Below are 20,642 nucleotides of genomic sequence, written 5' to 3'. Positions count from 1 at the left end.
AGGAACTGACCAAACAAGTTCAACATGCGCCTCTTAGCGACGTCTGGGAGGTTCTTCAACAAGTTGAACTTGATTCTATCAGCCCCCGGAGCCGAATTGCCACACGAAAGAAGCGCGAGTGAGAGCTCCAGCATTGAAAAAGGCTGGCTGATCTCGTCTACCGAATTCGTCGTTTCGCGAGGAATCATCCGTGCCGGCACGGAATCAGGACATACTTTTCGCGCGAGCTTGAGAATCCAACGATCTGAGTACTCCTCGCTCTCGTTGTTCGAAGACCGGTTACGCATCCTTCGCGCCGCGTTCCAAAGCGTATTCATCGACGTTTTGCGCGATAATCCGTCCACGAATTGCCGCCAGTATCCGCGTTTCTTGGCTTTGATGAGGCTCTTGAGTTCGCGTTCAAGAGCCGAGTACGCTTCGAAATGTACGGGTGTTCCACGTTTCCGGAAAAGCTTAAACGCGTCGGACTTTTAACGATAAACCTCAGTGCACCAAGGGGAAGGAGGTTTCCTACGCAAAGACGTTCCAGGAACCGGCCGAGTTTGAGCACGAAGCGCGCTGTCCAAGATCAGATTGGAGAGGTAGTTATATTCCTCCAACGGTGGAAGCCCTTCTACCGAAGACACAGCTTCCTCTATCGCGGTCTTGAACGTTGTCCAATCGATATTACGGGTGAGGTCGTACGCGACGTTAACGGATTCCGACGGATTGAACCCACTGGCAATCGAAATTTTGATCGGCAAGTGATCACTACCGTGGGGATTCTGGATCACATTCCACGTGCAATCCAACGATAATGAGTTAGAGCAAAGTGTGAGGTCTAATTTACTTCCATTCGAGGATGGTCCAGCCAAACGTGTTACTTCTCCATTGTTAAGAATTGTCATATTGAAGTTATCACAGAGGTCATATATGTTGAGATCAATCTGATCACATTATATTAACAGTGCATTGCAACACCAGTACACCTTCTGTGTACTTATCTATCTTGACCCGTTTGACATTTATGTTTTTTATGTAACTTTGATAAATAATAATATACCTCACTCAGTTTTTATACACCAGAACGACAGCACCTGTGTCCGTTATTCTCCTCTGCGGGAGATTTCATAATCCGAATATTCTCAGGTTATGGGCCCAGGTGCTGCAGTGTGCTTGTCGTGAGTGTTATTAGAAAAACTCAAGGAAAAACGTATTGTTAACGTGTTCGAACGTTTTTTTTTTCGGTCGCGAGTGAACAGTGATTATTCGCGATGGAGGACAGAAAAGTGTACCTGTTCGACGGTACCAATTTCGCGAACTGGAGCTTCCGGATGGAGGTGCATTTGGAGGAGCTGGGTCTCCTGCCATGCATTCAGCAGCTTCCGGAAGAAGTGGAAGAATATCGTGTGCTCGTCAGTGATAGTGCTGAGGTCAAACTAGAGAAGAAAAATGCAATGGCGGACCGGAAAACGAGAGACATTCGGTGCAAATCGGTCCTGATCCGAAACATCGCAGATTCCCAGCTTGAATACGTCAAGCAGAAGCGGAATGCGGTGGAGATTTGGAGGGCCTTGCAGAATGCGTTCGCTCGTAAGGGGATTTCCGGGCAGTTTTTCCTGCTGAAGAAATTATCGGCACTGAAGTTTGGCGAGACCGATACGATGGATGAGCATTTGCTGCTGTTCGATAAAACCGTGCGTGATTTGGATTCGGCCGGTATAAAGATGGACGAGCGGCTGGTAGTGTTTTATTTGTTACAGTCGATGCCGCGTTCGTATAGCCAGCTGGTAACAGTACTCGAAACGCTATCGGACGAACAGTGTACTTTGGACTTTGTCCGAGCTCGATTGCTCAACGAGAGTGTAAAACGCGCGAATAGTGATGACACTGAAGCTGCTGGTGATTCGACCGCCTTCTATGGGAAGGAGAAGAAAAACAAGAATAAATTCAAGTGTTTTTCTTGTGGTAAAATTGGACACAAACGCGCGGAGTGTCCGAACCAGAACAAAGAGGTGCCGAGAGGCACGAAGAAAATTGTGCGCAAAGGAAAAGCACATATCAGTGAGAAAGAGGTTGTGTTTGTGAGCCAGACGATGAACGAAAAAGCAAACGAATCGCGGAAAAGTGACGTTTCGTGGATTCTCGATTCCGGCGCCTCTGATCATATGGTTAGAACGATTGATTGGTTGCGTGACGTAAAAAAACTAGACAAGCCAGTGTTGATCAAAGTGGCGTCCGGTCAGACACTTGAGAGCAACCACTCCGGTGTTGTGGACATTGTGACGAAAATTGGAAGTAGAATATTGAACAGTGTTGTCAGTGAAGTTCTGTACGTCCCTGGACTGCGGTACAATTTGTTTTCGATCCAACGTGTTGGACAGTTGGGGATGGAAGTGGTTTTCGGGAAAAACAGTGCCGAGATTCTGCGAAATGGCGAGGTTGTTTGCACGGGAAAACGAAACGACAAACTGTACGAACTGAATGTGGATGTGTTGCGAGTGAAAGAGCCGGCTGCTCTAGTGTCTCAAAACGCCATGAGCAACGAAGAGCTATGGCACAGGCGTTTCGGCCACATCGGCCGAAGTGGACTTGTGAAGATGGTGGACAGCGATATGGTAAAAGGCCTGATGCTGAAGAAAGGTGAATTAGTGGAACGAGCGGTCTGTGAGCCCTGTCTCAAAGGGAAGCAGACGAGAAAGCCGTTCTTGCAGATGCCCTTGCCTCGGAGTACCCGTCCTCTCGAGCTGATCCACAGTGATGTGTGCGGAGCCATGACCCCGGCTGCTTGGAACGGTAAGCGATACTATGTTTCTTTTACCGATGATTTTTCCCATTTTACCGCTGTATACATACTGACCACGAAAGATGAGGTGTTCGAGGCCTTCGAAACGTATGCTGCTATGGCGGAATCGCACTTCGACAGTCGTATATATCGCTTGCGATGCGACAACGGAGGCGAATATGTAGGAGCGGCCTTTCGTGATTTCTGCCGAGTAAGGGGTATACAACTTGAGTACACCGTTCCATACACACCGCAGCAGAACGGTGTTAGTGAACGGCTCAACCGCACAGTGATGGACAAGGCAAGGGCTATGATCGAAGATGGTGGATTACCGAAGGCGCTGTGGTCTGAAGCGGTTTTGGCGGCAGTCTACGTGATTAACTGGAGTCCAACGGCGGCGTTAACGACCAACAAGACACCGTACGAAATGTGGTATGGCCACAAGCCTAACGTCTCAAAGTTTCGCATATTCGGTGCCAGAGCTTTCAGCTTCGTACCGAAGGAGAAGCGAAACAAGTTGGAGTCCAGAAGTAAAAGCTGTCATTTCGTCGGATATGGTGTGAACGGCTATCGGTTGTGGGATGGTCGTAAGATTTTCATCGCTCGGGACGTTGTCGTGGAGGAGTTGCCATTGAAATCAAGTCAAGTTGAGGTGCAGATTCCTGTTTCGAAGCCGCGTTGCACCAGTGTTGAACTGGCAGGTCCCTCAGGCGGTTCTTTGGTGGATCACTCAGCTGGTTCTTTGGCTGATCCCTCGTCAGGTTCATCGCTTAGTCCGTCAGGTAGTTCCACGGTGGGTCCTTCAACTGGTTCTCCGGCCGGTCCTTTGCCACCATTGTTGGCCGCTGCAGAGAAGCCATCGGGTCCTGTTGTTGCGGAGCAGCTGGAAATGGCGGATGTATATGAAGATGAGTTCAATGACTGCCAGGATGAAATGGAGCTGGAAGAGTACGAGCAAGATCCGCTAGCAATTCGTCGAAGTCAGCGTATCCGGAATCCACCGGCCAGGTTGAGCGAATACTCGTGTGTCGCTTTTGCGCTCAATGCAGAAAGCTATGTGGAGAACGTTCCTGAAAGCATTGAAGAGCTGAAATTGCAACCTGATTGGCTGAAATGGAAGGAGGCAATAGACGACGAGTTGAGGTCGTTAGCCGAAAATGAGACGTGGCAGCTGGTTGATCTGCCGGATGGTCGGAAGCTCGTTGACTGTAAATGGGTGTTTCGACTGAAGACGAACCCTGACGGATCAATCAACAAGAGGAAAGCGAGACTGGTTGCCAAGGGTTTCACCCAACGTTATGGGTTCGATTATGGCGAGACCTATTCGCCGGTTATCAGGATGTCCACCGTTCGTATGATGCTCGCCTTAGCAAACCAGCAAAATCTTGTTGTCCACCAAATGGACGTGAAAGCCGCGTTCCTCAACGGGAGGCTGACCGAGGACATATATATGCGCCAGCCCAAAGGATTTGAGGAGGGGAAGATGGTGTGTAAACTCAGCAAATCGATTTACGGGCTGAAGCAGGCCTCGAAGGCATGGAACGAAAGGTTCAACGAGTTTGCGGCTAGGATTGGTTTTCGGCGTTGTTCTGAAGACAGCTGTTTGTACGTGCGGGATAGCAAGTTTGGTCCGGTTTATCTCCTGCTCTACGTAGATGATGTGCTCATTATCTGCAAGGATTTGACCCAAGTGCAGATGGTGAAAAATATGCTACAGCGTGAGTTCCGTATGGTGGATCTGGGTGAAGCGCAGATGTTCTTGGGGATCAGGATCGAACGGGATGCGAGCAAGGGGATTATGAAGCTTAGCCAACCAGGCTATACTGAAACAGTTCTTCGTCACTTCGGAATGGAATCATGCAAGCCAGCGTCTACCCCTATGTGTGCTAACTTGCAGCTACAGAGACCGAAAGAAGATCAGAACCTCGGTAAGCCGTATCGGGAATTGATAGGCTGCCTGACCTACCTCATGGTCACATCACGTCCTGACTTGAGCTCGGCTGTGTCATATTTCAGTCAATTCCAGTGCAATCCATCACAAGAGCATTGCACACACCTGAAAAGAATACTTCGGTATCTCAGAGGATCGACGCAGCATGGCTTGATCTACACCCGACAGGAATCTGCTGAGCAAGTAGCTGGTTTTGTAGACGCAAACTGGGCGACAGATCCTAGTGATCGCCACTCCGTTTCTGGGCATGTGTTCCAGATATATGGATCTACAACATCTTGGAGCACGAAGAAGCAAAGAACGATTGCTCTATCCTCGACCGAATCGGAATGCAGTGCTTTGGCCGACTGTATATGCGAAGCGCTGTGGATCCACAAACTTTTCGAGGAGCTGAGACTGCGCGACAAGCAGGCTGTTGTCATTTTTGAAGACAATCAGTCAGCGATTGCAATTGCTGAATCGGAGGCGCCTTCTAAGAAGCTGAAGCATACAGATGTGAAGTTGCAGTTTATTAAAGAGTGCGTCGAGAAGAAAAAGGTTACCGTACGATTCAAGCCCAGTGGTGATCAACCAGCAGATCTCTTGACCAAAGGTCTTCCACCAATCACATTCAAGAAACATTGTTTGACTTTGGGGCTACACCAGTGATTAGAATAAGGAGGGGTGTTGAGATCAATCTGGTCACATTATATTAACAGTGCATTGCAACACCAGTACACCTTCTGTGTACTTATCTATCTTGACCCGTTTGACATTTATGTTTTTTATGTAACTTTGATAAATAATAATATACCTCACTCAGTTTTTATACACCAGAACGACAGCACCTGTGTCCGTTATTCTCCTCTGCGGGAGATTTCATAATCCGAATATTCTCAATATATAAAAGTAGAACGGTTGTCATCATACAGTTCCCCCAGCCTGTACCGTGGGAATTGAAATCTCCCATGATCAACCGTGGAGCAGGAAGTACCGAACATATATCTGAAAGTTGTTTTCGATTAACAACGGCTTTAGGAGGAATATAAACAGAAGCAATACAAAGGCTCTTACCTTTAATAATAGCCTGACATGCGACAACTTCAATACCGGGGAATTCGGGAAGATTCACTCTATAGAAGGAATGGCACTTTTTGATCCCCAAAAGTACCCCTCCTCCACGCGAATCCTCACGATCCAGTCGAATAATGTTAAAATCATAAAAAGGAAGATCAATATCTGAAGAGAGCCAAGTTTCACAAAGAGCAAATGCATCACACTCATTATTGTGAACTAAAAAATTAAAAGAGTCTAATTTAGGAATAAGACTTCGACAATTCCACTGTAGAATAGTGATCAAATATATGAAATTAATGACTTCAAAGAATTGATGTCTATTTCGTTTTTTTCAAACACTTCATGGTGAAACGAAACATTTTACTTCGAATAAATATACGCGCCTTCTGAAAATTAACAAATTAATGTCACAAATCTGTAGTGTTAAAATAAAAAAGTAATTTTCGCAAAATCAATTTAATTTATACTATTAGAAAAAAATACAGCTGTAATAAGTATTTCATATTTTTATGTTAATATGGTGTGAAACATGAATAAATTGAAAAATAAATTAATTATATTTATTTCCGGAGGATTGCATATGGCTGTCAGTCTTACCAACAGCATACTGATTATGTACATTGCGGGTCAAAATTTTCAGTACAATAATATTTCTCTCTAGATGTGGGTGTGTTTGTGTCTGTGATTATTTTTTGGTTTCATTCGATTCCGATCGGTTAGACTTTAGCATGAAGATGCGTTCTTAAAACTCAAAATTATGGTCAAAATAAATTTAATCATCAATGGGATGGTCAGTGCTCACTCTACATAATGTCTCCAGGTGCTTTTTCGGCACTCTAATGTGAGGTTCTCACTGTTGTGAGACGATCACCGAAAAGATGTTCTGACAGGCTGGTAGAAGCCGCACCGTCGTTATATCAGTGGGTGCCCAAAACACACCTACCAGCACCCTATTTCATTAATAGTCCAACCGTAAGCCACAATAACTAAGGGCTAATATGCTTGTGTATGGGCCTAGCTTTGATTGATTCGTTTTCACTTTTTTATGCTGCCTACTAAAAGATGTTGGCGTACCAGTCCCTTGTGAAAATCTAATTTGAAGAAGTATTTTATGGACCTAGGGTGGGTGAGCCAGTACACCTACCCTATACATACGGATTCCGAAGAACTCGAATGACTGCCAGAAATATGAAACAACAATTCAATTCCAAATAAAGATACCAGCTATCTGCTGTGTAGCATCAACTTCCAGTTACTACACAAATGCATGATTTTTGACCCTTTGATCGATCATAACACACTATCCAATAATTAGCGTAACTTCAAACATCCAGGATTCAAACTTCTAGTTTATACCGCTCTGGCTGACCGAATATAGTAGCTTTACATAGACTAAATTTATCATTTTTGATCAGACTGAGTGACACCAGCTGTGGAAGTGTAAATCCGTCGATTACACAAACCGTAAGATTTCAAGCCATCACTCACTCATCTTGAAAAAATACCTTGTGCTTATAATGGAAAGCCTTGAATTCAAATTCCTATAAAGTACAAATCAAAGCCTTTACTTGAACAATATTATACCATAAGCAAATAGAGTCGACTTCTTTGAGTTCTTTAATATCCTGCACCTATAACAAATCAAAACACTCCCACATAATCATTGTCTAGTACATAATTCTTAATTGAATTGTTCATAAATTTTCCAAACATTAACATTCCTCATTATAGCAAGAAAAATTTGGCCGGTAGTATACATTTCATCCAGATATAATCCAACTCACTGAACTGTTGCAAAAATGTTAAATAGTACGATGTAGCTATTTTTCAAGACATCATGAAAAGTTAACAACAAGTAATTTTTACGTTACAAATGAGTGGAAATTAAAATTAAATATCCTCATTAAACTGCAACAACACCGCAACGGTTTGTTAACATATCTGTACCATTGGATATTATCGATGATATCCATGTTCCAGTAATGATGAAAATAAGTAGCAAATGCGTAGTTTCAACAATCATAGAATTAGTTGAGTATGTGCGTGCTTTAAACGTCACTTGTCAGTAGTAATGCAGCATCGAGTTGTAGCGGCATCGTTTTGGCATTAGGAGCCAATAGTTCTAGTATCAGCTCAATATCAAAATTTACAACAGCTCCAGCAACAATCGATCCAACGTCGTCTCAAGATTCTCACCGTTCTTTATGGCGCTTTGGAACACCCTCTCAACTGACTATGGCCACGCCAGCCGCTGTTCGCGGAAAAATTGTCGGAGCGGCTGTAACATCACCTCCACCGGCGTTCAACTTTTCCGCTGATTATGATGCTGCTAGCGGGGGACTTGCCGCATTTCTGCTGGTGCAAATCTTATAGCTGCAATCGGGGATCTCTTCGGAATGCCCAACGGAGCCGGTGGTATTTTGCATAGGAACTGGAGGGGGTGAAACTGTGTCACTCAGACCCGGATTGAAAAGGTTCTTTATTATTGGGGCTCAAATAAATTTCGACCTTGCTTCTGTGGCTATCGTTTTTGTCTAAGTTCGTATCGTCGTTAGTCACCATCGTCCTCCGTCGTCCGTAATCCTATCGTCCTCGTCGTAGTCTTCCTCACCATGGTTATTTGTTAGATTGATTTTCTATGCAGATGTTAGCACATGAATTACGATTTCTCCACTTTTTCCAATGTAGTCCAAAAGTGTTTTACAACCAGGCTTGCAATTGCTCATTACAGCTAAAATGCTAGTTTTCGTAATTATGAAACTATGGGATACTATAATGATAATTTTCATTTATAAGAAGTAAGAAGAGGTGGTAAAGTTTGTGTATGACATATAAAATTTGTCAATTTTGCTTTCAGAAGGTCACAACTAGCGATTTTATGACCGCTGATTGCTCGCTAATCGCGTTGCTCATCGTTACAGCTCCAGGTAGAAGTGGGCTGCGACGACGTCAGATGCTTTAACATTTGTATTTCTGTGTTTTGACTTCTATGTTGCACTGAATTTTCCGAGAGAATTCCAAAAATTATGGCACTAAAACAGCTTCCACATGACGATCGAAAAAAATTGCGCACTTGTCCACATTGTGTTAACTACACTTGAAAATGAGAGGAATGTTTTACTGTCACCAGTTGCTGTTTAATATTCTACATTGCTGTATCATACTCTTCCGGTTGCTGTTATTCAACTTAAATTTGACGTGTTTCAAGTTAATGATCATACCTTTTGTCACACATATGCTTAAGTGGTCCAGTAGGTATGATTAATGCCTGTGAATCAGCGACTTCCGGTTCGAATCCCGAAATGCAAAGGTAATTTTAAGACTTATAATAACAATATAAATATGTAAATCCAATTAGTTAGTCAGCACCTTGTTGCAGTCCCATAAAAAATATAAGATATGAAGCGGTCTTCAATTGTTGAAAAAGACTGTTATTTGATGCCTTAAAAAGCTTATAAATTATATAATTGTTAAGCTTTTGGCTGATTAAAATCAACAGATTTAAATGTTTAAAAGCTGAACAAAGGTTAACGTGCACACTACGAACGAGTAATGTAAATTTCCGTGCACTGAGACCGACACATGCGGCCAAAATGACACAAGAATCAGTTGAAAGAAACGAGAAAATCAACTCAATCAAGCGTACTTTTCGTCGTGTTGCGTATGTTTCGGTTAGGGAACACTTAATTTTACATGACATGTTTGTTTATGTCAAAGATGGATTACGTCTCGTTTAAAAATAGTTATTTCTAAGTGTGTGGCCTATGTACAACAATTATTCAAACTAAGGCTGAATCAAAATTAAATTCAGTGTTCACTCGGCTGTCGACAAAAGCAGGCCACTCTCGATGTGTGCTACTCGATTGTCTGTTTTTTCGGCAGCAACCATTGTGTGGTCCTCCTCATTGTTCTTCATCAGCAGTTCTTTCGGTCGATGCGTCGTCGACTTTGGAAAGCAACCGTTTCGTGATGAGTGTGTGAGTGCTGACCACGTTTTGTGTCCATTGCTGCAATGGACGCGCTCTGACCCTCGTTGGCGTACAACAATTCGCCATACAATGAAACTACTGGAAGCGGCTCCAGTTCTGATGGAGGAGGCTTTTTGGATAGCGGAAGATAAAGTGTTTATTGTGTTGTACCTTTTGACTATAGTTTTAAGATGTATTGTATAGTGACCAAGAATCCTCGGCTCTGTAAAGTTAATTCGGTTGAGCCTTATCAAATAAATTAATAAACAACAACAAAATTAAATTGTTACCTGGGTAGTTACGTTTCGAAAAACGAGATCTGTCCATACTGACATTACATTACATTAGGAAAGGTTGGAATCACTTTGGAAAAGATAAGAATTACTTCAGAAAGTACTGAATAAGTTGAGAAAAGCTTAAGATTACATTGGAAAGTACTGGACCATTTCTGAAAACAAAATAGCTCGTACAGAATAACTTCGAACAGTACTGAACTTTACAAAAGTTTTAAATCACTTCGGAAAAATTGGAAACACTGGTTCCGTGTATTCAGCACATACCATATTTAATAACATCAGAAAAGCGTGAGTTCAGTAGGGAAAATGTTGAATCGCTCAAAGATAGACTGTTCAAGTCTCCGCGTCCATCGTACGGGTTAGGCAAAAGATGTGTGTTTGACTTGATACTGTCGCATTAATGGCCCATCGCTCATTTTCAACTTCTATTCAATTTTTATACTGCCGTACTCTAACGGAACTATCCACCTACCCTCTTCTAAAGACCATTCTCTAGCTAATAAATTATCACACTAAAGCTTCATATTAGCATTTCCAACCAACTCTAATTCTGAAGGTTCGATCAAGGAAATTTGGAGGAGTTTTTCTTGAACATTCGCCAAAGAGCTATGGAGATAAATTCAAATGAATCGTTACGAGAATTATGAAAAATTTAGTGAGAATCCTGGTTCAATTATGACTGTATGCCTTCTGAAAACAGATTTGAATTTGCATTCTAAATGCTCAGCAAAATTGCTGATGATCATTCGAAGCCAACGTACCAGATGAAAATGAATGGTCGACCATCTATAATATTGGTATAAATTTATTCATCAAATATGCATCTAGAATACGTTTCTCTAACACTGAATGCAAAACAAATCGCAGCCTACCGCGATCAAATCGGTTGTGTTTCCCGCTCCAACCAGGCCAACGTTTCGGCGTCGCCGGCCTTCTTCAGCAGCGGTGCGAGCGTTTCCCATACCGTTTTGTGGTACTTGTTTATACTGCCACGTTCCTTCTCAGTCAGCAGCTTAACATCGATCAGCTTCGTTTGAATCGGACACATTGTCACCGTGTGGAACGTCAGCGCACCACGGCCGTCGAAGTTATCGCCGATGTTGGTGGACACCACCTGGACGATGTCCTCAATGCGGATGCCGAATTTTCCCTCCTTGTAGTAGCCGGGTTCTGAAAATTGGAATTTTTGTCGCTTAAGCTAACGCTCGAAGAGGACAGCTGCCTGCATTCTTACCATTGGAAAGGAACATATTTTCCTCTAGGCCGGGATCATCGGGCATCAGACGGATGCCGATTCCCATCGGTCCCTCATGTACGTTTAAAAAGTGCCCGATACCATGCCCGGTCCCGTGCCCGTAGTCCAGTCCGGCATCCCACAGCGCTTTGCGTGCGATCGTATCCAGAAATTGTCCCTTGACCTTCCGGGGGAAGACGGCCGTTCCCAGCGCAATCTGGCCCTTGAGCACATGGGTAAATGCTGTAATCTCCTGCTCGGTAGGAGTTCCGAAATGCATAGTTCTGGTTACGTCCGTCGTGCCGTCCCTGAAAATTTGGTTCATTATTGTGCTCAAATTTTGAACTACTCAGCGAATCTTACAAAAACTGCGCTCCCGAGTCGCACAGGTACATTTCCTTGTTGGAAATCGGTCGGTTCGTATCCGGCAGGGGATGGTAATGGATTACCGAACCGTTCGGTCCCGAGGCACTGATGGTCGTGAAGCTCAAGCCCATGTACTTTTCCTGCTTGCTGCGGAGCTGTTCCAGCTGATCAGCTCCACTGATCTCGTCAACCGATTTACCCTCCTTGATGGATCGCTCCAGCCAGGCAAAGTACTGACACAGAGCCACTCCATCCCGGACGTGACATTCGCGCATACCCTTAGCTTCCACGTCGTTCTTGACGGCCTTCATCAGGTTGATCGGTGTTATTTCGTGCAGCCGTTTCTCCTCCGGGATTAAGGCCGTCAAGGCGTAGCTGGAACCCAAGCTGATCCAAACCCGATGGGATGAGGACTCGGCAAGAGACTTCAGCACTTGGTGGACATCTCCGTAGGGACGAATCTTCGGTTGAACTTCGTTCGTTCGGAAGTGATCGTGAATGGCGCCGGAGAGTTTGCTCTCGTCGATGAAGAAGAACAGATCGTCCAGGGTGACCAATACGTACGAAAAGAAAACGGGGTTGTAGTCAATATCCGATCCGCGGAGATTGAGGAACCAGGCAATCTCGTCCAGAGCACTGACCACCAGTACGGAAGCTCGTTTGTCGGTCATCTTTTCGCGAACAGCAGCCAGCTTTTGGGCAACGGTTTGACCGGTGAAGTCCACGTTCAGGGGAATAATGGGGTTTTCCGGTGCAGCAGGTTGATCCTTCCACACCAGATCGATCAGGTTCGGTGAAATGGGAAGGAGGGAGCAACCGGCGGACTTCAGGGAGATATGCAGGGGGTTCCAGGCTCGAGTGGAGATGAGATTGGCGTCAACTCCAACCTTTGATCCCGGTTCGAGAACCTTCGCGAGGAACGCATCGATGGTAGGCGTCGCCGGTTGGCCATCCTTCATGAGGGTCCAGTTTTTGTCCAGTTGTTTGCCGGCTTGCTGGTAGTAGCGTCCGTCGGTCCACAGGAGGGCTTCCTTCTCGGTGACCACGGCGGTTCCAGCACTGCCGTCGAATCCGGATATGAAGACACGACGTTCGTCTCGCTTGGCCAGATACTCACTTTGGTGGGCATCGTCCGAGGGAATGATGTAAGCGTTGATCGATCCGAGATTGTTCGGGAGGTTCCGCATCAACGTTCGCAGGGCGGCCAGCACTTCGCCGGTCGGCTTCATCTTGTTGCTGGGGATGGTAGGGGGTTGATAAAATATTAGTTTATTGGTCGATTGCGTCCGTTGGAAGTAGGTAAGTACTCATTGCCCATCGTTTCGCAGCTCAGTCGGTCGTTAACTGAACGAGGACAGGTGATTCAAACTGAACTATTCCAAAGACCACCACCAGCCAATGATGGATTACAGTGAATTGTTTCGTTTTATCTTATCTGTGCTGGTTGATTGGTGGTGAAATATGAGGAGTCGTCGACGTCGCCACTTGCGAGAGCGACAATGAGTGAGGCTCGTATTAATTGCCAATTAAAGGGATAGATAGGGTCGACTCACCTCAGTAGGCGCTGCAGTTTGCTGCTCGGGAGCGAATTTGACAGTTGAAAGCGATGATGATGGTGGGTGCTGCAATGGTGACGGTTTCTAGGTCGATAAAAGTGGTGGCTTAACGATAAATTCGGTTGCTTCGATCGCGGCAGTGCACGTAATGACTTGTGCTATTTAGCCTTTTTCCGTTTGTGTTTTGATCTGACGGACGGGTGACAGAACAGTGTAGGTTTGCAGTATAGAGGATATAAATTGGCAAATGTAAGGTGGTGTTGGAAGGGTGAAATGTGAAATAATGTGTTTGCAAATATATACCAATGAGATCAGGTTGATTGCTTAGTGGTGGTGGTGGTGGTGAAATACGGTAGAACTGCACATTTCCGCCTTTGTGAAGTGAATTTCCAATAAGAAACGTTATAGAAAAATGTATACCGGTGATTTTTGTTGCAGTCAATCTGTCAATTCTGTCAATTCTGTCAATCCAGTCAATTCTGTCAATTCACTGTCGAATGCAATAGAATTATTGATTGATACAGCCGGCACCGCTCTCACTACTCAGTTGAATCTCGAGAAAAGCCTTTCCGACTACAGCGGGCTCACCCACACACATTAGACTACGGGTAGAGGCGAAAGTAACAGACGTAATCTGCCGGTATGCTGTATTCCAATTTGGTTTGCCTGCCGAAAGTTCGTATCAAAACAAAACGGTGCTTGTTTTGGTTGATTTCGTTTTTGACAGTTTTTCTCCTTCTAGGTGGTGTGCATGTGTGTGTGAGTGAAATGAAGATGCGTTGTCAGTGTGATTGAATTGAACAAATTTTCCAAAACCGATTGTCGTGAAAAGTGCTGCCTTTTCGAAAAATTTAGAGCTGCTTCTGATCATTGGAAAACTGTTACAGAAGTTCATTCAACATTTTTTCCTCAATATTTGCAGAGCGATAAATGCCAAATTTAGGCTGGTTTATGACAGATTCATCCTGACAAATGACAACGTAAGCAATTGGCAACACTATCCGAATAAACTGCAGTCAACTGAAGCAAGTAATCCTTTGTGCATCCAAGCTTGTTTACTGTCGCTTGAGAAAAAGTAGATTTTTCATCCTCCGACCCGAGTAAGCCATGTAAATTGAACTGGCATTCGCTAATTTCAATCACCCGACAGAGATTGCTGTGGAATATAATAGAGGTAAGTTCCGTTCCGAAGTGTCACCAATTGGGGTGTGCCTTATGTTTTCAAAATTTTGCCAATGGCTGCTGCTTCGATTGGAAAGATTTTGCCATAGATGGCCTTGTTGTTCGCACGGCACCTGTTTCGTTTGCAAAGCCAACTAGATTGCCACTGTTTTCGCCACTCTCTAGCACCTCCTTCTCCTTGGTTTGATTTTTGTGTTTTTCTGCTCGGGGAAAATGCATATGTCATCATTTCCAGATCATCCAGATGCACTTTAGGTTTTTCGAAATTTGATGCATTCTATCGCTCTTATTCCGCAGATTTACGCAAATATGGCAAACCAAGGCAAAGGAGGATCGCCGTCGCCGCTAGAGTACACCGGTCGCTCGACGAGTGATCGGAAGCAGTTTCTAGTGAATAATGAGTTCATGTCGGACGTGGTGTTCCTGGTGGGCGAAAAGAAGGAGCGGATCTATGCGCACAAACTGTTTCTGATTGCAAACTCGGAGTACTTTTACGTCATGTTCAATGGGAGCTTTAAGGAATCGAGTCAGAGTGAAATTGTGATGAACGACGTCGAGCCGAAGATCTTTCTGGAGATCTTACGGTTCGTGTACTGTGGAAAGATCGAATTGACGTTCAACAATATCCACGAGATTTACATCCATTCGAGGAAGTACATGCTGATGGAACTGTTGACCATGGCTTCCAACTTCCTGGAGAAGAGCATCGAGCCGAACAATGTGTTGAAGATCTTCACGCAGAACCGGTTCTACGGGTTTCAGTTTGTCGATGAAAAGTGCTTGAGGCTAATCAGGACGAATCCGTTGTTTTATTTTAATCATGAGGATTTTTCACTGATTGATCGGGAGTCACTGTGTTTGATCCTCGGTTCGAAGAAGATCAACTGCACGGACGATCAGCTGATGGGGGCGTTGGATATCTGGGAGAAGGGCCACCAGACGGAGAACGTGGACGAGCTGAAGGCGATCATAAAGGATGCCAAAAGATCGTACGATTGCTACAAGCTGCGGTTATTTGGCCCTTCCTCCGGATCCGAACCGAACGATTTTGGGTTCTCGATCGTTTCGGAAACGATCGTAAATTTGTACGGGATCGGTGTGTTCTTCAAGTCCGCGGCGAAAGTCATCGCGATTGAGGTGAAGATCTGGGAGAATGACATCGAGATTGGCTGTGATCTGTTCGAGTACGAGAATGACAACTTTGTGACCGTGGACGTGGCGAATCTGTTCTTCGAGGAAATTGTCCTGATACCGCACCATCGGTACAAGATCTCCCTCAACATAACGCCCGCGGTGGAACCGTTCACCATTCAAAATCCGAAGATTCACCACGATCGGATCAAGATGTCGATCGCGAACGTCATCTACGGACGCTGTGATAGTACGTACAGTGCGATCGCTCACATGCACTGTCGGGAACGAACCGGCAAAACCCTCGGGTGAATCGACGGAAATCGATCTGATGATATAGGCTTCTCATTAAACTAGATGAATTATCATTCGTTGATTGCGGTTTTTAGACTAAGTAGGCGTGTACTTAGTGGCGTTGGAAACGTTCAAATAAATCAATCAAAGCAGTCTCTGTCAGAATGGATGAGTTTTATTGGAAACGAGGCCGAAATTTGCTTGCATTTGCCCGGGAAACGAGCCCTATTCAATGATTCCTTTGTTTTCAATTTCAGCACTCCATCGAATGGACGCATTCAACATCACGAAAATGCTCACACTGGTCGATCAAAGCTTGCCTTCCTTGTCCTACTCGTTGGACTCGCCCGGCCACGAGGGTCTCAAGTATGACATCCCGTTCATGAAGCGTCAGGAAAGCCTCATCAATAACAAGTTCCAATCGGACGTGACATTCCTGGTGGGCGAGAAGCGTATGCCGATCTACGCTCACAAGCTGCTGTTGATCATCTCGTCCGAGTATTTCAATGCCATGTTCAACGGGAACTTCAAGGAGTCCAATTCGGAAGAGATCGAGGTCAGCGACGTGGAACCGGACATCTTTCTGGAGATTCTGCGGTTCATCTACTGCGGAAAGGTCCGTTTGACGATCGAGAACGTGCTGGAGATCTACGTCCACGCGCAGAAGTACATGCTGAACGAGTTGAGACGGAGGACGATTCGATTTCTGGAGAAGCACATCGATTCGGATAATGTGCTGAAGATCTTCGCCCAGAATCGGTTGTACGAGTTTTCCTTCATCAACGAAAAGTGCTTGGCGCTGATCCGGAAGAATCCGCTGACGTATTTTCACCAAGAGGACTTCTTTGTGCTGGATCGGAAGTCGCTGGAGATCATTTTTGCCAGCAAGAGGATCAACTGTTCGGACGAGCAGTTGTTTCAGGCCTTGCGCGACTGGAAGAAGCTCAACGAGAGTGAGTACGTCAGTGATCTGCAGACGGTGATCAGTGCGAAGCGATCGTACAACTGTGCGAAGCTGCGGTTTTTTGGGAACATGTCGATGGCGATGCATACGGATTTGAAGTTTTCCATCGACCACACGAGTAGTTTGGCGTTCTTCGGGATTGGGGTGTTTGTGAAGTCGCGGGACAGGGTGGTGGCGATCGAGGTGAAGATTTCGGAGAATCTGGAGATTTTGGGTCGGCATCGGTTTGATTATGAGAACAAGGACAGCGCTTCGGTGAATGTGGCGAATTTGTTCTTCGAGGAGCTGACGCTGCGACCGGACGAATGGTACACGATATCGGTCAAGTTTAGCCCAAGCGGTGAGTGTTTTACGATTACGAATCCCCAGATCTGTCATGACAAGCTGAGACTGTACTTTGATAACAATTACAGCACGATGAGGAGTGTTGTTTCGCACTTTTTCTGTGAGGAAATAAAGAAATAAAAGTAGGCACTGGAATCATGATGGCCGTGATTGGTTTGAAAGAACGAATCCAACTGTCACGTCAAGTGGCGACGAGGACGATGATGGCAATGCATCACCCCTCGTTCGACAAAAGGCCTACCAGGGCTCTTATCATGTCGTTTCTGAGTGTGTGAGGCAAGTGTCAAAATCACGTGGAACATTGGAATATCCGTACGATTGTCCAGTATCACACGCACACCTTTAAGAATGCAATCGCCGCAGTATTGACCTATCTCCACTGGCAGTTTCCTTTGGAGCAGCAACGGTTCTGATTGAAGTGTGCCATTTTTGCGAACAACCCACCACCACCACCAATCGGTTCCCCAGTCAGAGCATACTGCGGTGCCCACTTCCTTGCTTTCTACTGCTGTCAGTCACATGCAGTTTGTTTTCATTGTTCGTTCCAGTCTGACGTGTTTTGTCTGTGCGATCAAGCGGTGCTCGGTGGTGCTGCACGAGTGAGTGACCAAGTGACTAATAAAATAACATAGCAGTGAAGTGACTCAGTATACCTAGTGTTGCACGAATTCTTCGTAGACCCACATAGATAAGCTGGTTGGCGTCAACGAGAGGCTTCCAACCAAAGTGCAGTGAACAAGAAGGCATACCTAATACCTTGGAAGGAAAACTTTATTATTGTTTGCTCTTAGAGTGAGATAAGTCGCTCAAGTGCATTTGAGTGGCCGGGAGCGTGCGCGCGCAATTCCAAATCTTCCATCGAAACACGCGGAGATATTGTAAATCATCAGCTGGCTCGGTCTTGTCACTGTCGCGAAATTTCGGAGGTTGTAAATTCTACGGGCAGTGATAATCTATCTGTGCGGTGTCTGTTTGCCCGGTTCATTATCAGCTCTGCCTCTGGAGGTCGGTAGCCTATAACCGAGTGGGATAATCTCCTTTCGGGCATAGTCGTGTTATCACGGTTGACGGCAGCGTTTGTGTACGTACTGTATTGTGTTGCGTTTGGTGGAGTGGAGATCTTCTCGAATGATGGCCGGCGAAGTGACGCGGATAGATCTAACCGTTGATGAGAACGATGTGATCCGGGGTGCTGGCGAGGTGCTAAAGGTTATCAGGCCACATTGGCAAAGTAGCAGCGTGCGCTTCAAGGTGGGTAGCGAAGTTTGTGGATCGCAGGGCTTGGCTGGAGTTTATAGCCTACTAATGAGATAGATTACTCTGGGTAAATGTAAGCTCGTTAGGCAGTTGATAAAGCAATGGCAGCAATTTGTAGCAATGAAATCACCACACGATATTTGTCGCTATTATTGGAATGGGGTGGATAGTTTTTATAGGCTAGCTTACCTGACAGTATCGTTATCAACTTCATTAACAAATTTTTTCAGAAAAATTCGCTGCGAAATCAGAAGAAATTGAAGATTATATCACGTGGCTATATATACAGAATGATTGTCATCAAACAACGATATCGGGTGATGAAAGATGCCAAGGAATTGTGACCAGTCTCTGTGATAAATCGCCTCACACGCAGCTTGACATTTTTGTCATCCACGAAACTGTTTCTCTGTACACTTAGAACATCGGGAAAAAATCTGGATTCTGGAATTCTCAAGAGTGGACTAGATTTTCAGGGGATATAGTCACTTTGAAGAACTATTTAGAATTTTGAGCAGATTTTAATTCTAGAGATAATACCAAGGTAGTTTAGGCTGTGTACCATTTGGTGAATTTTCACTTACATTTGACACTTCGAAAATAAATTATAATTTTCAAAAATCCCCCGGTTGATGATCTTCCGATTTTCGAGAAGATATTTGGCAAAATTTGATTCCTGGTCTGTCAGACGTTAGTCTGGTACAATAGCTGGTTTATTTAAAAATTTCAATCAGTCAAATTTAAGTGAAAATTCACCAAATGGAACACAACCTTCGAGTTAACAGTCAACTCTCCATAACTCGATATTGAAGGGACCATCGAGCTATAGAATTATCGATTTTTATGTCAGCTAAAATTTCAAGAATAATACCGAAATTTTAATTAAATTCAAAAAATGGTTCAAAAATCCATTTATGAAGGTTCTGAGCAGTTAATTTATAATATTAATCAAATTTTCACAAAAATCGCAATAGGGCTGCCAGCTCTTGAAGTTCAATTTGTCAGGTTCTGGCCATTTCTGGATGTGGCACTATCGCCCTGAGCGTGCCATTAGGCCAAATGGTCTTTAGCCCGAACTTCAATAAATTTTGGCGAGCTTCCTTACAAAGTAGTTATGTTTTTAAGATTTTCGAGCGCTTAGATATTGGACGACTAGAATTTCTCCTTGTTCGGAATATTTTAAAATGCGCTACATGAGTCTTGAAGATTTTTCTTGCTCCAGGATCATACAATTTTCTCAACGTGAAATGTCAAAATGTATGATTTTTTTATTTAATCCTGGATCTTGAATCCCTCTTTTTGTTAAATACTTTGAAAAATATCTGTCTTGGCTTTGGAAATATTTCCAGGATTTCTTCAGTATTTACTGAAGAATTTGCTTGAATTATCTCAGAATACCCTTAGCGTTTATTTTAGTCCTCTTCTGTTATTTTATTATAATTTGCTCCATAATACCCTTTAAATTCAATCTGCAATGCTCTTCAAATTATTAAAAATCTATGGAATTCCCAAAAGATTTCTCCGGGAAATTCACTTGGAGTTCTTCTCAGCATTCACCTTGTATTATACAGAAATTCCTATGGAACTTTTCAAGAAATTCCTTTTAAGTTTTGCCCAGGACTCCCATAAATTATTTGAAAAACCAGAACCCTTAAGATATTCCGAGAATTACAGGGAAGCACAGAGACCTTCAGGGATTTTACGAAAACTTAAGAATTATCAGAGAATTTCAGGAATATTTAAAGGTATTTACGAGAATTCCAATTGAAAACTTCAGAGAAGCTCCGAAAGCATCAATACAGATCTGAGAATCAAAGGGAAATTCAAATAATTTCAAGGAAATGACAGAATCCTTCAAGAAGTTTCGAGAAACTCTTGGAATTCTCGAAAACTTCAGCAAAGCTCCAAAGAATTTTCGGGACGCAATAAAAATTACATGAACATCCGGTAAATGTGAGTATTTTAAGGGTGTTATATCACAGAAATTTCAAGAACTGATTGGCGAACATCAACAAAGTCTTGTTAATTAAAAAAAGCGAGAAATTTTAGCAAGCACCGATATTTTCAAGATATTTAAGAGAACTTCTAAGAAAATAAGATATTTTTAGATACTGTCATGATATTCAACGAAGTTCCGAGTACTTCGAGGACGATCAGATAACTTCAGAACGCTCCCATTATCTTAAGGAAATTTGCAGCGACTTAATAGGAGTTTTGAATTTTATAATTGATTTTATAAGTCCAGAAGTCTCAGGGTATTATGAATATATATCAGAAA

At 44.0% G+C, this 20,642-nt stretch overlaps 4 protein-coding genes across 5 annotated transcripts in view; 3 read left to right on the top strand and 1 right to left on the bottom strand.

The window, feature by feature from the left end:
* Positions 1-10,826: 10,826 nt before the first annotated feature.
* On the bottom strand, positions 10,827-13,396 carry ApepP (Aminopeptidase P). Of its 2 annotated transcripts, none has more exons than XM_065219255.1 (4): positions 13,189-13,396; positions 11,633-12,871; positions 11,270-11,577; positions 10,827-11,205 (listed from the first exon to the last, which is right to left on the bottom strand). In XM_065219255.1, exons 2-4 carry the CDS (start codon positions 12,862-12,864, stop codon positions 10,913-10,915), a joined length of 1,833 nt encoding a protein of 610 aa, XP_065075327.1. In that variant the 5' UTR covers positions 12,865-12,871; positions 13,189-13,396; the 3' UTR covers positions 10,827-10,912. The 2 variants fall into 2 exon arrangements, with proteins under 2 accessions (XP_065075327.1, XP_065075326.1); XM_065219254.1 differs by lacking the exon at positions 13,189-13,396 and adding an exon at positions 12,943-13,049.
* Positions 13,397-13,982: 586 nt separating this feature from the next.
* On the top strand, positions 13,983-17,229 carry LOC135699082 (BTB/POZ domain-containing protein 3-like). The gene is made up of 2 exons (XM_065219257.1): positions 13,983-14,365; positions 16,056-17,229. The coding sequence occupies exon 2, from the start codon at positions 16,067-16,069 to the stop codon at positions 17,225-17,227; it is 1,161 nt and encodes a 386-aa protein (XP_065075329.1). The 5' UTR covers positions 13,983-14,365; positions 16,056-16,066; the 3' UTR covers positions 17,228-17,229.
* On the top strand, positions 14,647-15,959 carry LOC135699081 (BTB/POZ domain-containing protein 1-like). The gene has a single exon (XM_065219256.1). The coding sequence runs from the start codon at positions 14,683-14,685 to the stop codon at positions 15,814-15,816; it is 1,134 nt and encodes a 377-aa protein (XP_065075328.1). The 5' UTR covers positions 14,647-14,682; the 3' UTR covers positions 15,817-15,959.
* Positions 17,230-17,662: 433 nt separating the features above from the next.
* Positions 17,663-20,642, top strand: part of eas (ethanolamine kinase 1) — a 28,583-nt gene continuing 25,603 nt past the window's right edge. The window contains exon 1 of the mRNA XM_065219342.1: positions 17,663-18,358. Within this exon, the coding sequence (XP_065075414.1) occupies positions 18,236-18,358 (123 nt within the window). The 5' untranslated portion in view covers positions 17,663-18,235. The remainder of the gene's footprint in view (positions 18,359-20,642) is intronic.

Source organism: Ochlerotatus camptorhynchus, unplaced genomic scaffold (genome assembly GCF_037179485.1).
Source record: "Ochlerotatus camptorhynchus isolate MF236.1 unplaced genomic scaffold, CSIRO-AGI_Acam_v1.1 ptg000102l, whole genome shotgun sequence".
In the NCBI taxonomy this organism is placed as follows: Eukaryota; Metazoa; Arthropoda; class Insecta; order Diptera; family Culicidae; genus Ochlerotatus; species Ochlerotatus camptorhynchus.
This window is presented reverse-complemented; position numbering and strand designations above follow the sequence as displayed.

Excerpts from the sequence above, each read along its gene's own strand:
- LOC135699082 (XM_065219257.1), top strand. The coding sequence starts at position 16,067 with ATGGACGCATTCAACATCACGAAAATGCTCACACTGGTCGATCAAAGC.
- ApepP (XM_065219254.1), bottom strand. Across the intron at positions 11,578-11,632 it reads GACTCGGGAGCGCAGTTTTT|GGACGGCACGACGGACGTAA; the intron begins GTAAGATTCGCT and ends CCAAATTTTCAG. Across the intron at positions 11,206-11,269 it reads AAATATGTTCCTTTCCAATG|AACCCGGCTACTACAAGGAG; the intron begins GTAAGAATGCAG and ends TCCAATTTTCAG.
- LOC135699081 (XM_065219256.1), top strand. The coding sequence starts at position 14,683 with ATGGCAAACCAAGGCAAAGGAGGATCGCCGTCGCCGCTAGAGTACACC.